The sequence below is a fragment of the Lonchura striata genome, chromosome 2 (assembly GCF_046129695.1).
Source record: "Lonchura striata isolate bLonStr1 chromosome 2, bLonStr1.mat, whole genome shotgun sequence".
Classification (NCBI taxonomy): Eukaryota; Metazoa; Chordata; class Aves; order Passeriformes; family Estrildidae; genus Lonchura; species Lonchura striata.
The window spans coordinates 85,028,852-85,043,715 of record NC_134604.1 but is presented as its reverse complement, the minus strand read 5'-3'; the positions used below and the strand labels follow the sequence as shown (position 1 = coordinate 85,043,715).

At 36.1% G+C, this 14,864-nt stretch overlaps 1 protein-coding gene across 4 annotated transcripts in view; it reads left to right on the top strand.

Annotated features, from left to right (window-relative positions):
- The window catches only part of GABRG3 (gamma-aminobutyric acid type A receptor subunit gamma3), a 297,012-nt gene that overhangs the window by 232,121 nt on the left and 50,027 nt on the right, over positions 1-14,864 (top strand). For 2 of the 4 annotated variants that reach the window (XM_021546689.2, XM_021546691.2), the window contains exon 6: positions 9,735-9,872. The exons of 1 other annotated variant lie outside the window; for it this stretch is intronic. In XM_021546689.2, the coding sequence (XP_021402364.1) occupies positions 9,735-9,872 (138 nt within the window). Of the gene's footprint in view, positions 1-9,734; positions 9,873-10,382; positions 10,516-14,864 lie in introns of those variants that run through there. One more of the 4 variants, XM_077781528.1, reaches the window with a different exon arrangement.

Here is a 14,864-nt window from a genome sequence, read left to right as displayed (position 1 = left end):
TTTTCAGTGTCAGTTCACATGTTAAGCTACACTGTGATGCAAAGCAGAGATATTAGTCCTTCATTAAAAAAAGTTTGTATAGGCTTTTCCTTTTCAACAGCAACAACCCTATTCCACATATCATTTAAAAGCTAATTCTGCTTAATTTCAGTTTAAATGAAATATTCTGTTTAGTTTTGAATTTATGCTGCAAATTGTTTTATTCTATGAAATGGTAGTAGTTGAGAAAAACTGTGTTTTCAGTTTGGAGTGTTCTCTTGTTTTACCTTTTGCTATTCATTCCTGATATGTTCTGAGAAGATCTATATAAAAGTCATAATAATCTTGTATGGAAGTCTAATTCATAACCTGCTTCCAATAATGTTGTGTTGACTGAGAATAGTATATTTCTAATGGCTTTTGTAAAGCCATGGGCTTTGCTGGTACAGCTTCTGGGAAGCCTGTAATGGGTTTCATGGCAATTTAGAAAAAACATTATCGATAGCTAAATTTTCATTTTCATGGGTCTGAAAATGTACAGTTCAGGCTAGTCACAAAATACATGGACTATGTAAGCCAAATATCTAGCTACAATGATTTCTGTAATTGAAATTGGATAGAAAATTTCTACATGGGGGCCAGTGTGGATAGATTATAGTGTGCTTATAATTCAAGAAGTTGGACACTGAAAAGCAGATGGATGCCAATACTCCTAAGGATGCTAGAATTATTTCATTATAAGAGCTACCTTCAAATTGTGAATATGAATTTATCTATACATTATTATTAGTAGTATTAGTATTAATATTAATAACAATAATAATAATAATAATAAATTTTATTTTACAAATTCTTCCTATTCATCTTTAGAAATGCTGGTAATAGGTAATCTCTTTTAACTGCACTCATACTTAACATGCAAATACTGATTATTGAATAGCACTTAGAAGATAAGGATTAAGCGTGTTTAGAATAATCCTTAAATACTCTCAGACCCATCTGCAAAACACAAAACAAGTTCCCAATGTTAAAACCCCCATTCATATCAAGTATTCAAATAAAAAGATTAGATAGATTACTTCTCAATGAGAGGAAAAAGCCTGTAATTGAATTATGTTCTCTCTATTTGTTCTCACCTGCCTGGACTAAAAAACTTCACAGGTGTACTTTCTTTCATTTCCTGAGCTATATAAGCCTGTGTTGTTTACTTTACTTGCGCTCTGAGTCTTCACCAGAATCTCTGCTTGTTCATTATATATTTTCAGATGAGCCAAAACACATTTTCTCAGCACTTGCTTAAGAAATGCACAAAGTAAACAATGTTATCTTTCTCATCAGGATAGTCTTAAAGGAAATCTTAGTAGTCCTACATGGAGGATACAGTTAATTACTGTAATTAAATGGGTAAAGACAGGATTATTTATCTTGTAAAATCTAGTACAGTTGAAGCTGATACTGAACATTCATGGGCTATTTTTAATCCAAAAACACATATATAAAGAACTTTAATGGAATTTACTTAATTTAACTTGCACAGCTATTTTGCCCCTGATTTTGAGGTGGCCTACATAATCAGTAAGAAAAAAATATATATACTTTAAAGGCCTTTAAACAATGGTATTCAGCTCCTGCTGAATCTTTTGGTGGCACTGCAGTCCATCCCAGTCATGAGAAATTTAAGTACTTGCTTTAGAAGGTCGTTATCACTAAGCATCTTCAATAAAAGTGCACTTTAAATAAATGGAAAAGGAAGATTGTGTTCTGGCTATAGAGAATATGAGCAGATCAAAGAATTGAAGATTTGACAGATACTCCTTTAATAAACTGAGCTTCATGTTCTACTTCAGCTGTTTTATAGCTCTGATTTCTAAAGTGTCCCAAGCAAGCCCTGATAGGTTTGGTTTTAAATTCTCATGCTAGGAGCTTTGACTTTCTCTGGTTTATAAAAATATTTTTCATCTGCTTTATTGAAATAATGCTGTTTTCCTCTTTTACATAAGACTGAATTAAGAGCCAACTGCTGTACAGAAAACTGTGAGTGATTGACATCACCTATATCTGCCTGAGATGCTACTTCAGTATGCAGTCACTCAGACTTTGCACATCATAACAAAAAATCTGGAAAGCACCTCAAAATTTTCACATCCAGCATAAAATTCATGTTGAAATGGTCATGAGAAAATCTTGCACACAGCTGGAGGTTCTTCAGTGGTCAGTGTAAACTAAAAATAAATTATTTTTTCTCTTCTCACTTGAGATCATGCAGTCATCCAAGCACAATATTTGAGCTGCTAAAATATTCATTTTGAGATGTTTGTTTTCCATTAGAGAACCCAATGTGCATATTTAGCAGTACAATGATGAGTCTGATCTCTCAGCAGTAGCACATCGTTCTTGAATTCTCAGCATCATTCAGTCATTGTTTAGGGCACATGAGAAAAAAGAAGGGAGTTTGAGATGATGAGATGAGATTGAGATGAGATTGAGATGAGATTGAGATGAGATGAGATGAGATGAGATGAGATGAGATGAGATGAGATGAGATGAGATGAGGTGAGATGAGATAAGACGAGACTACCATCTCTTTGAATCTCACCCTAAATCCTACAGAGCACAGCAAGTGCTCAGGTGAAGCCTCCCATCTCTATGCAGAGCTGGCCATGGTGTCTAAGATCTAGGGGAGGACAAAGCAGCAGCACAGGATTCCAGCAGATTCTCAAAGGCCACCTCTTTGCCATACATTTCTGAAAACATCCTTTTACTGAGAATCACCATCTGCAGTTTTGCAGCCAATAAAAATGTGAGACTTTGGATACATTATCAAGAGTTTTCTGAACCATGTTATGAAAAAAGTATGTTCTTTGTCTGTAAAGACACACATTTGTGAAGCAACAGCAGTTCACTATCAAATAGCTATTTTAGCTGTGAGAAGTAAGTTCAGGGAGCTAGAAACTGAAATTCTGTCTCTTACTTGCATATTTGTTTATAAGAAAATTTCTAAATACCTGAATAATAGAGCAGGCACATATTCCAGAATCATTCATATCCAAAGACAACTTGAGCTAGGAAAACTGTTTTCTGGACTTTCATTCTTCCCTGAAAGAGGTTGGTATTGCAGAAAACTGAGGGGAAAATCTTCACATTGTTACATTCATAAAAGAGCAGGAAGTTGAGGTGAAGTATCCATTCCATGAAAAGCATGAAGAAGACTGCACATGACTAAACAAACTTTCTCTCAGAGTCCTCAATACTCTGATCTGTGCCAGAATTCTAGCCTTAGAATAGATAGAATTTATATCCAACAAACTAGATGTGAAATCAGCCCATTTACTGTTAGTGATGTCAGGCGTGGGTATGTAATATAGATAAATCAGAAGAATGCAGGTGTTTTAGTTACCAGGGAATTAATTTGTGAAAGAAACTGCTGGCCAGAATAATGCAAGCAATTGCTGCACATGTGACTTCTGAAAATTGCCCTCCAAATGAAGCTGCTAGCAAGCAGTAAAATTAAGTACATAGATAAAAATGCATAGAAAAACACCAATACAAGCTATAGGACGAGACTGTATTTTTGGTTTTAGTTTTGGTGGATTTTTTTCAGAAAAAATGAAAACATTTTCAAAACAATAGAAAGGTGGAATTATAGGGACAATATCTGATAAAAACAACCATTTTCTAAAACCAAATTACTCATGGTACTATTTGTATATAAGTCAAAATAGAAATTATTTGGCAAGTATAAGGAGAGACCACAAATGTATGATGCAACGGGATTTCCTTAGTTTCTTAAGGTACATTCAAATTAGTCTACCTATCCTTTAGGATCTTATACCTGGAACAGGGAGTTTTTACTGCAAGAGCTGTGTGTGAAAAAATCTTAGCACCCCCATTTGAGATGCATTTCTTAGATTTTAGAAGATTGTGAGTACATGGAAAAGCCACATCTCAAAATTACATCAGGAGAAAACCCCTCTCTTTTCAGACCAATTATGTTCATTTTTCTCAGCCTTCTTTCTCCTCTCCTCTCCTCTCCTCTCCTCTCCTCTCCTCTCCTCTCCTCTCCTCTCCTCTCCTCTCCTCTCCTCTCCTCTCCTCTCCTCTCCTCTCCTCTCCTCTCCTCTCCTCTCCTCTCCTCTCCTCTCCTCTCCTCTCCTCTCCTCTCCTCTCCTCTCCTCTCCTCTCCTCTCCTCTCCTCTCCTCTCCTCTCCTCTCCTCTCCTCTCCTCTCCTCTCCTCTCCTCTCCTCTCCTCTCTCTCCTTCCTCTCCTCTCCTCTCCTCTCCTCTCCTCTCCTCCGAAATTTTAATTTGTCTATGAGTACCTGGTTCACAGAAAATCATTGTTTTGGAATTATTTGTGTGACAGCAACACCTCTCATTTCCTTCTTTCTATTTTGAAGGCCCAAAAAAATAACTGATGCCACAAGTTCCTCCCAAAAGCTAAGCTACCATGTAATTTATCAGTAAATCACATCAGTGATCTACATTTCTATCAAATAGAGAATTAGTCCCAGGTAAGGCATAATTAAGCATTACTGTAAAGATAGTGACTGGATCATCTAGTTCTTCATCAGAATTGTATCACAGTTATATCAAAGCAAATTTTTATGTAGAAAAGCTATCTTCAATGGGACATGTATCCTTTAAATTCAGGGCAGTATCAGATACATTCTAATCTGCAGTCATGATGATGTTGGTTGATTTTTTCATGAGTAATGTACTGTTAATAAGGTGTCAATTACTGATGCAAGCAAACAGGGTAAAGAATAACATTTCTAATTGCTGTAGTTATCACCTAAGTGCAATTATCTACTACTGCTGAAATAAATCACTTCATGATTAAAAGCTGTCCTTACAACATACACATTTATCTTTTATTATTATAATTACCATAGCTTCTTTCCAAGTACCTAATCCTTTCCTTTCCTTTCCTTTCCTTTCCTTTCCTTTCCTTTCCTTTCCTTTCCTTTCCTTTCCTTTCCTTTCCTTTCCTTTCCTTTCCTTTCCTTTCCTTTCCTTTCCTTTCCTTTCCTTTCCTTTCCTTTCCTTTCCTTTCCTTTCCTTTCCTTTCCTTTCCTTTCCTTTCCCTTTCCCTTTCCCTTTCCCTTTCCCTTTCCCTTTCCCAATTTTAATAGGAGAACTTTCAAGATTCTCCTCCTTTAAAAGCCTTTTGAGGACAAACACCATACAGATACAGGAACAGATCACTGAGAAGCCTCTTCCTCCAAACATCAAGAAGTTTGGATTAAAATTCAGTTTACTTGCCAACAAAGAAACAGCTATAAGGACTGCTAACAAGAAAAAAATAGCCCAGGCAGATTTTTTTGGAAGCATATGATCTCTTATTCACATGGTACCAGAGAAAGGTGCATTTGTGGACTTCATTATCCTCTTCTGACCCAGACTATGTTTACAGAGGTCTCCCAATTAGCCTGAAGCAGAGTTAACAAGGTAGCATTCAAGGAGGCAAAGTGTTTCTGGCTGTACGGCATAAAGGGCTGCTAATTCCTTGCCTCTAATTGGAATAAGAGCATCCTCCCTCTCCTGACCACTTCACTGGCATCTACAAACATCCCTCCATGCCCATGATGTGAACTCCAACCACTTACTAAATACAGAAGCTCATCTTTATGATCACATTTCCCACTGACTCTGAGTCTATATCTAACACCCATGGAAAAGCAAAATCTTCCCAGAATCCAGCTTCATTTTTCAAAAACCTACTCTTGTCACAAGAATCATCTCCTGGCAGATATTTAACAGAACCAATCCTTTTGTGCTTCCCCCACATTTTCAGCTTCACTGCTGCTTTCATTAATTCTTCATTGCATACTCTGAGCACAGAAATTTTTGCAAGGCTAAGAAGGAGCCTAATACTGTTATTCCTTCTGATATAAGCCGGGTCTACCTGTGTTACCTGTGAATGTAAAGTGTGCTGAGCCAGCAGTGAAATAAATGTAATTACAGAGTAGGTAACGTATTGTCTGAAGAGATGAAAGATGTTATTTATTTTTTCTATGCCTGTCTTTTCATGTCTTGTATACTTTTCTGTTGAAATTTTTTATATTTTTAAGTGGTCTGTGTCCTTTTTGACATGATGTCTTTTTGATTGTTTTTCCAGCTCTACTCACTTCCCAAAATAACCACATTGTCACATAAAAGAAAGTGAAACAAAGATATCAGGCACTGATCTAAGTTGTCCAGATCAACAACAGCCTTGTGGAAATCAAGGTTAGAGGCAGTTTGCACAAGCAGGCATCAATGGTCATATTGAAAAGTTGGACATTTTTCCATCAGTGTTGATTCCTGCAGCAGACATGCTTTAGGGTTGGATAAGAATTCTCATGGCCAGTTTATGGTTGCATATGCCTCTTATCCAGCCTGGTGGTGTTTTTGGCCTTGACCATTTATTCTGTACATTGGTGGAGCCTTCTGCACAAATCAGTCTCCCTAAAAACAAGTGTGAACATGAAGTTTAAATATTTTTAATCTTCCACTTCTAAATTATATGGTGGTGAAGTAAGAAGATCTGGTAACATGAGTCTGATTATTTCAATAATAAAGGGCAAATACAGGAAAATCCAGAGAATCTCAGAGGTTGTCATGACAATTTGCCTTTCTGTTAAATAATTTCACCCTCAAAATTGCAAAAAGTGTAAAAGCAAAGTCGCTATGTTTCTTTGATGAAAGTAAACACAAGGCATTACATAGATACTTTCTCTTGAGCTCTTAAAGAAATAAACAAATTTGTTTTGACCTGATTTTGCAAAACATGTAGTACCATGTTATAAAAAGCCAGATGATCAGAGTGGTCTCTAAAAGCTTCCAATATGGTATATAAAAGTTGTAGCACTGCCTACAAAATAGCCTTTGGGCCAGAAAGTAGGAGAATTTAATCAAGTAAAATGCTGAGAGGGAAAGATATGTTGTTGACACCAACTTGGTTGAGAAGATCCTGAGTTGCAGGTTTCCAGAGCTCAGATGGCTGTAACATAGAACCCACACTTGGTTGTCTTCTTCCAATGCCATCACCCTTGACATCTTACTGGCACCTGCTTAAAAGCCTCCAGGACCTCCTGGAAGCTTGCCCTACTGCAGTGTGAATATTTTTACATAACCTAAAGCAACTTGGAAGGGCAAATACACCTAACAGAAGTTTGTTCAGAGTCAATGACTTGAAGCCACAAGGCCAAAAATTTAAGATAATTTACTGTCACTTGTCATTCTGGGAAAATTAAAGGAAGCTGAACAATAGAGGCTGTATCTTCTTGTGGAAGTACTGAACTCTCCAGTTCTGATATTTGCTAAAATGAAATATTTAAATGACTAGAAACAATTAGGCTATGTACAAGAAATATTGAATATCACCAAAAGAAGAGCCATCATGAACAGTCTATTCTGTAAGTTAAATGAATTCTAGGAGTGATATATTGTCCAAAGAGATGTGCCAGTCCTCCATAAAATTATTATTCTTTTAAATAATTGAAAAGTGAAGTCAGTCACCTGGCAACAGAGCAGAACATAGTAGCAGTTATTTAAGAGGTTGAATCTATAGTACTTCTCTCCCATTGAATCCCATTGAATCTATAGTACTTCTCTCCCTTTGAATCCCATTGAATCTATAGTACTTCTCTCTTTTGATGTAAGCAACCAAATCATTGTAAGAGCAGATCTCAGCACCTATGGATTGAGGAACTATTGAAATGTAATGATGGTCTCCTGAGGTCAGTTGCTTATGATTTAATGATGATGAATAATACTGAAAAGAGAGACTTTGAAACTGAATCTGACCTTTCTTAGTCAAAAATAAAGGAAAAATCTTGAAGAATGAGAGTCCATGAGCTTGTTCCTGACTACATGTTCTTGTCAGGATAAACAGCTAAGCCTTGGTTAATGTGATAGCAAGCCTTTAAGCATAATGAGAATGTGTAATGGAATTTTTTTTTTGTGGGGTAGTCATGAGATGAAAAGAAAGGAGTAAAAATCATCAAGACTAACTGCACAATTTTTTCAGTAAAACTTGGGGAAAAGATGTAAAAACATTTTGGATCACTTAAAAACAATGTATTAAAATTTTTATTTTTTATTTGCAAACAAATGTTTTAATCATTTTTACTTACAACGATTATAGTGAAATTTAGTGAAATTTATCTGAGGAAGGGACTTCATCTTATGTTCCCTAATATTCAATTTAACACCATCACCCCCCACCCCGGTGCAACTTGAGGCCATTTCCTCATCTTATTGTTTGTTACTTGGAAGAGGAAGAAATGTAATCAGAGGGTTCAGTCAAATAGGAGCCAGACTCAAGATTTCAGATCATTCAGGGCTATGGCTTGGAGGCTCTGCAAAGCTTGACTTTCACTGTATCACTGCATCCTCTGACATAATCTGCCAGCCAAAAAAAATTAACCTTTAGGTCAATCTCACAGACTTGCACAGCAGAATTGGCAGCAAAGTCTATTTGGCAGCAAGAGTTTTCACAGAGAACAGTGTTTGTTACTCAGTAGGGTCCTTTACAGGTTATTTCTTTATTTACATGGATGGGAAGTATAAAAATGTGACATTTTAAATAAAGACATAATGATTTTTTTAGTCTTTTTTTTTAGATAAGAACTAAAGGACTTGTGGGTTCTTTTCTTGCTGTGTTAGTGAGAGGGATAAATATACTGCTGATACACTTTACAGCAGTACTCTGGCAGGGTGGAACCTAAAACAATATTTAGAAGACACTCATAGGAGGAAGATATCAAGGAAATAGCACCATGACCAGACAGTCTGTTTTGCAATGCAAATATAAAAATGTATCAGTTTTCAATGGGGAAAAGTAAATTACTGATGTGACAATTATATTAACCATCTATTGTTGTTGTTAGGCTTTTAATTTGCCTTGTAATCTACAGCTATTATATTAATGAGATGAATAAAAATTGATTGTATTATGCATTAGAGAACAAACTAATTTTAACTAGCATGGGTGGACTCTTGTTTTCTAGATGGTTTATTATTATGGTTTAGACTGGTTGAAGATTTGTTGGACATTGATTGGAAAATGCTATTCTTTAATAAAGAAGAAATTTAAAATTGGCAAAAGAATTAATATGATCACTGAGTGCTAAACTGATAAAGAATTTCAGAAGCTATTTCAGCAGTAGAGATCAGGTGATGCCTCATTAACTACCCCAGACTTCAGAAGAAATATGGTAGCATCATCACTTTAAAATTCCCATGCTAATTAAAATTTTGATTTCTTTTGCGCTGTTCTGTTTCTTTCTGAAGTACAGTAGCACACCCCCCACTAGAATTATTGCAGCTTTTAAAGCAATGTGTCTTTTTCAATTGTTCATATTTAACACTGAGAGACTCCCCATTTTTTGCATTCTTTTGGTTTGCTCAGCTTCTTCAGAGCTTATGCAAAGCAGCATACTTCTGTGCCTGGACCTCCAATTAGTCAACTGCATCTCTGAAGAGATCTGTTTGTGATAGAACCAAACGTATTTTTTCTATTCAAAAACAATGATTTTGAAAAATCACAGTTTTGCCAGTATTATGACTCTATTTTTGTGAACATTATGTCTCTATTTTTCTGTGCCATACAACGCTGGATGAATGATGCCACTTAACTCACTGACAAAGCATCAGATCAGAAATATAGGTGTTCCCAAATAGCACTGAAACAGTGAACAGATAATATTTTGCAGAACATTTTTTAATTAAATGCAAAATATTCATATACATATATATATATTAATTTCTAGATGGCTATCCTAAAGAGGAAATGATTTACAGATGGAGGAAAAATTCAGTGGAGGCTGCTGACCAGAAATCTTGGAGACTCTATCAGTTTGACTTTATGGGTCTCAGAAATACTTCAGAAATTGTGAAAACCTCTGCAGGTAAGAATGGTACAAATGGTAGTGCTTTTTCTGGAATTCAAATTATTTAAAAACAGTTACCCTTGTTTTGTTTTCATTCAGGTGCAAATTGATTTTAATATGTTCCAATGTTAATTTGAGAAGCTGTAAATTTCGGACCTCAAAAATATTGAATTTATCTTGATTTTTGATAATCCTTACTCTTCTAGTGACTTCACAAGCTGAGGAATAAGTGTTTGTTTGATGTGGCTATTTGTTGTAGATTTCAAGTTACTGTATGATTCTCATTCCTCATTTATTAGGCCACTCTTGTGTTGAATCTGTCTTCACCAAAAATTAAAGAGAAAGATTTTGAGCACAATGTTAGTTGTGTTAGTGAAATTAAGACACTTTCTGTACTTAATAATTCAGACAATGGTTTAATATTTTTCTTTATATTTTAAAGACATTCTCAGTTGATAAATGCCTTTGCTAGTGACCTTACCAAGTGATTGCAATTAAAATCTAATGGTGCCTATTCTATTTCTTCAGAAATATTGCTGTTTCTTATAATAACACAGTAATATAGAGAAAAAAAAGATTTAAAATGGAATATAATATTTGTACTGGATAAATTGTGGTCACACCATGTCTAAACTGCAGTAAGCACCACCATTGCCATGATTTGGTAAGTTTCTCACAGCTGCTGAAGGAATCTGTTAGAAGCTTAACAGGTGGTGAATTTTTTGAAAAAATATATTTTTTTTCAAAAGGTAAGCAAAGCTAAGCTATTGTTTTCAAAACACTGTGAATAATATTAACAATAAAAAAATTATAAATCTCTGAAACTACTGCTGTTTAGTCCTGGCCCAGTCATTAACATCAGCAATGAATTCTTAAAATTGGATAGCAATTTTTGTAATGAAAAGTCACTAAATATTTAGTGATTATGTTGAGCTGGTAGTTTAGCAGGAAAAAATATTGCAAAGAGCACACATGTGGAAGTTCAATTTTGTTATGGATAGAAAGCCTTTCAATTTGCAAGTTACTCAGGAATGCAAATTTCCCATAAATTGACTCAGGTACAAAATGCTAAATCTTTAAAGTATTTATGTATGTGCTTTAACCCCAGCTGGCAGCGTAACCACATGCAGCTGCTCATCACTTTCCCTGGTGGGATGGGGAGAGAATTGGAAGAATAAAAGTGAAAAAAATCATGGGTTAAGATAAAAATAGTTTAATAGGGAAAGAAAAAAACTGTGCACCTAGGCAAAGCAAAACAAGAAATTAATTCACTGCTTCCCATGGGCAGGCAGGTGTTCAGCCTTCTTCAAGAAAACAGGGATGTTGGAACTAGATGATCTTCAAGGTCCCTTCCAACCCAAGCCATTCTATGATTACATGAAAAAGAATTACCAAGTTAATATTAATATAACAACAGTGTCTTGATAAAAAAATCTATTTAACTCTGCCAGGAAAAAAACATATTTATAGAAATCTTACTTAAATAAGTGGATGGATAATGTGGAGCAGAGAAACCTATTATGTTCATTTTGGCATGTGCCGCTTCTTATAAAGATGAGTGAGTTGAAACATTATTTTTGTATAATTGTTCTTGCTGTTTCTGCTCAGCCATGTTTGTGAGTGCAAAATCCAACAGCAGTGTTGCACTCAAGTTACTGGAACCACATGATATTTCTATTCTCCTAGAGGCACCACAGTGACAGAAATTTGTTGACAAACTGAAGCTTATTCAAATACTGAACTGCCATCCCCCACAAAAAAAAACCAAAAAAATCCCACCAAAATAACCCAAGAAACCCTGTCAGGAGATTGTGGAAGCTAACTTGGAAGAAACAATGTAAAATGTATGCGTCATATTGTCACCTGCAGTTATTAGGTTAGAAAATTGAGTTGTGCATTTCACCAGATATCTAAGATAGATGTCAACAAACATATGAGAGACGTGAAAAATAAATCCCTGAGTTTGCACATGGACCTGAGTTTTCAGAAAATAGACTATATTTTGTTACTCTGTAGCTTAAGGTAATTTCAAAGGCCAGATTTACTGAATGTCAACAATATTTATTGTTAATAGCATACCAGGGCCAGGACTTAAGAAAAAGCAAATACATTGGAAAACTTTGAGTATGCCCCATGTTGTAGTGTAAGGAGTCCCAAAATAGAGTGAGGGGGGCAGGACACAGTGCAATGTCTCTGACAAAATTCTGTTGTGTCTAAATATATGTGAACAAATAGGATAAAGGGGCATCTGTACTCTGGGACGTGCCTGTTTACTGAAGTAAAGCTCTAGCCAAGAAGTTGGAGAATTAGGGAACCCAAAAAGCTGCTGTTTCCTACTCTTAGGACAATCTGTGATAAAGGCTTCTTACAGGTGTTACATCTCCTTTAAAGCCATGCTATGGAGGGCTGCAGGTGGTCAAAAACAGATGCCAAGTTCTGACATGGAAGATCTGTGACATTTTTACATTCAAACTACATGGAGAGGGAGATTGTCCTGAGGCTGCCCCTAGGACACTATGGGGATAGGACTCACTCTGAATTTATGCTGCTCCTCAGAGAAGCCATTCCTACCCTATAGGTCTGTCTGGGGCCCCTCTGAGCCCTGTGGAAGCCCATAATAGCCCCAGCATCCACCACCCCTTTGCAGGCTTGGGACAGAAAGGAAGAGCAGCATTGTTTAGAGTGCTGCAAAGGGGATCATTCCATTTAATAAGGTGGAGTTTAGAGAAGGGAGGAAGGCTGGATACCACCAGCAGCTTTCTTAAAAAAAAAGTGCTAAACATCATCTCTTTCTCCCAAGGGAAATTATGGAAACTACTATTACAGAGGGAATTTATAAGCAGACTAGGCATAGCATGAGAAGATCTACTGCAGAGACCAGTCCTGCACTAACAAGAGCTGGATTCAAAACCCTAACTTCTTTTTTGCTTACACCTTCCTGCTTGTTTATGACACTATTACTTCTCACTAAATTACATCTATATAATGTGAGAGCTGCTGCAGTGCTACCTTCCTATGAACAGCCTGGGGATCTCTTTTTAGCTTCTCTTCAGCCATGTTCTGGGTATAATGAAGAGAGGTCACACTGACCACACAGCAACTTGCTGTGTTCTTCATTTGCATTAAGCCCTTTCTTGGTACTCATTTTCACAACAGAATTATTAGATTTAAGACTTGGAAGTGTTCTGCTTTTTGATTTTTTTCAATCTTTCCAAACCTTTTTCAGACATTTAAATAACCTTTATGTTAATCTATGACAATTTCAGAGGTACATGATTAAGAAGCCAGCTGTCACAGAGTGCACTCCAGAAGTTCAAGCAATATGTAAAATGTCATCTTTTGCACTGAACCAGCAGTAGCCTAAATTATTAACACAGTGTTGTACTTTGCTCTGTTTTTTAAAATAATCTGGCAGCCCAAAAAGTCTTCATTGCCACCTGGAAAAAGTGTACATATTTCTTCTGAGGTTTTTTTTGTTGTTGTTGTTTTTTTGTTTGTTTGTTTTTGTTTTTGTTTTTGTTTTGTTTTGTTTTGTTTTATTTCATGCTAAGATATAAGCACACAAAAAAATTAAATACCTACTGCAATTGATGATTGTATGCACTAAACAGCAGAAATCACTGTGCTGGTGGTATGGTCATGGACATTTATCTGGAACCCTAAGAAAGTTCTCACTGTCAGGTGATACCAAATTAATTCACAAATACTGAAAAATTCCCCCGTTGCCATCTGGCAAGGTACTCAGATACTGTAACAGGAGCACTTGCTACAATGTCAAATAAAGCTGACAAAGATAATTAAAGGAGGGAGTACTTATAGAAAAAATGTGCAGATTTTAAAACTGCAAGTCAGCCAATGGAAAGGTGACCACAACAACAGGAAAGAGAAGAATGTCATCTTTAAAAGCACTCTGTGAGTTTGCAGTAAACTTCAGGTTTCTGAGTTCTAGACATCCCAAATACACTTTGACGGGGGTGGGAGGCCAGGTGGGACAAAGGAGGGGAACAAAAACAAAGACCAAGAAAAATGCACAACAGAATTATGGAGGACTCTACAATTTAAGCTCATGGAGTGAGTTGTAGTGCTGCTTGCACTTAGAATTCTGTCTCCCTCAGAAGGTCTATTAATTCTTTTAAAAGAATCACTGTTCTCTATCACTGTTAGATAAATACAAAGACCCTGTAGCTCTTGAATCTTATTTTCATTTACTTAAAAACTTCTTTGCATCATACAAGTATTGTTTGTATTCTTTCTCAGATGCCTTTAGCCTGACAGATTTTTGCAGTTCAAGGCGCCTTTGCATAAATAAGTTCAAGATCATTCATCAGAAATAGAAAATATCAATAAAAGCACCCTATCTAAAAAAGTTACAGCTGGTTATTACAAAATATATATTGAAAGCTCCATTTCATGGATTCTGAATTATCCCAAGCATCAATGCTCAAAGTCAATAAATAGCCATAACAATTGCCATAAGAAGGAGCACCTTTGTTCACATATCATGGATAGGTGATGATTAGTGGAGTCTACCTGTCATACAACTTCTAAATTGTGCTTTGTGTTTCGAAATTGCTGTTTCATAAAGTACTTCAGCTTAAATGATGCTCTCAGCATCATTTAAAGTACATATTTTCTTGCAGAGTACTCAGTAAATGACAAATACAAGGCTACTACAGAGCAAAATAAAGTAAACTTTTCTTTCAAGAAAATGCAAATATCTACATACATAATATACATATCTACATACATGTATACATATATACATATATGGCTACTGGCAGAGGTGGGAAGGGACACACATGTTTTTATAGGAATGCCAAATTTCACTAGGAGAGCCCCCATCAAGTCAAATGTGTTCTTGCAGCACAGAAAACAGATGGGCTCCCTCAAAAGCAGCATGACTGGCATGCTGAAGGAGGTGCCCCTCTCTTCCACTCTAGTGAGACCCTACATGGAATATTGAGTCCAGCACTGGGGCCCTCATAATAAGGACATGGACCTGTTGGAATG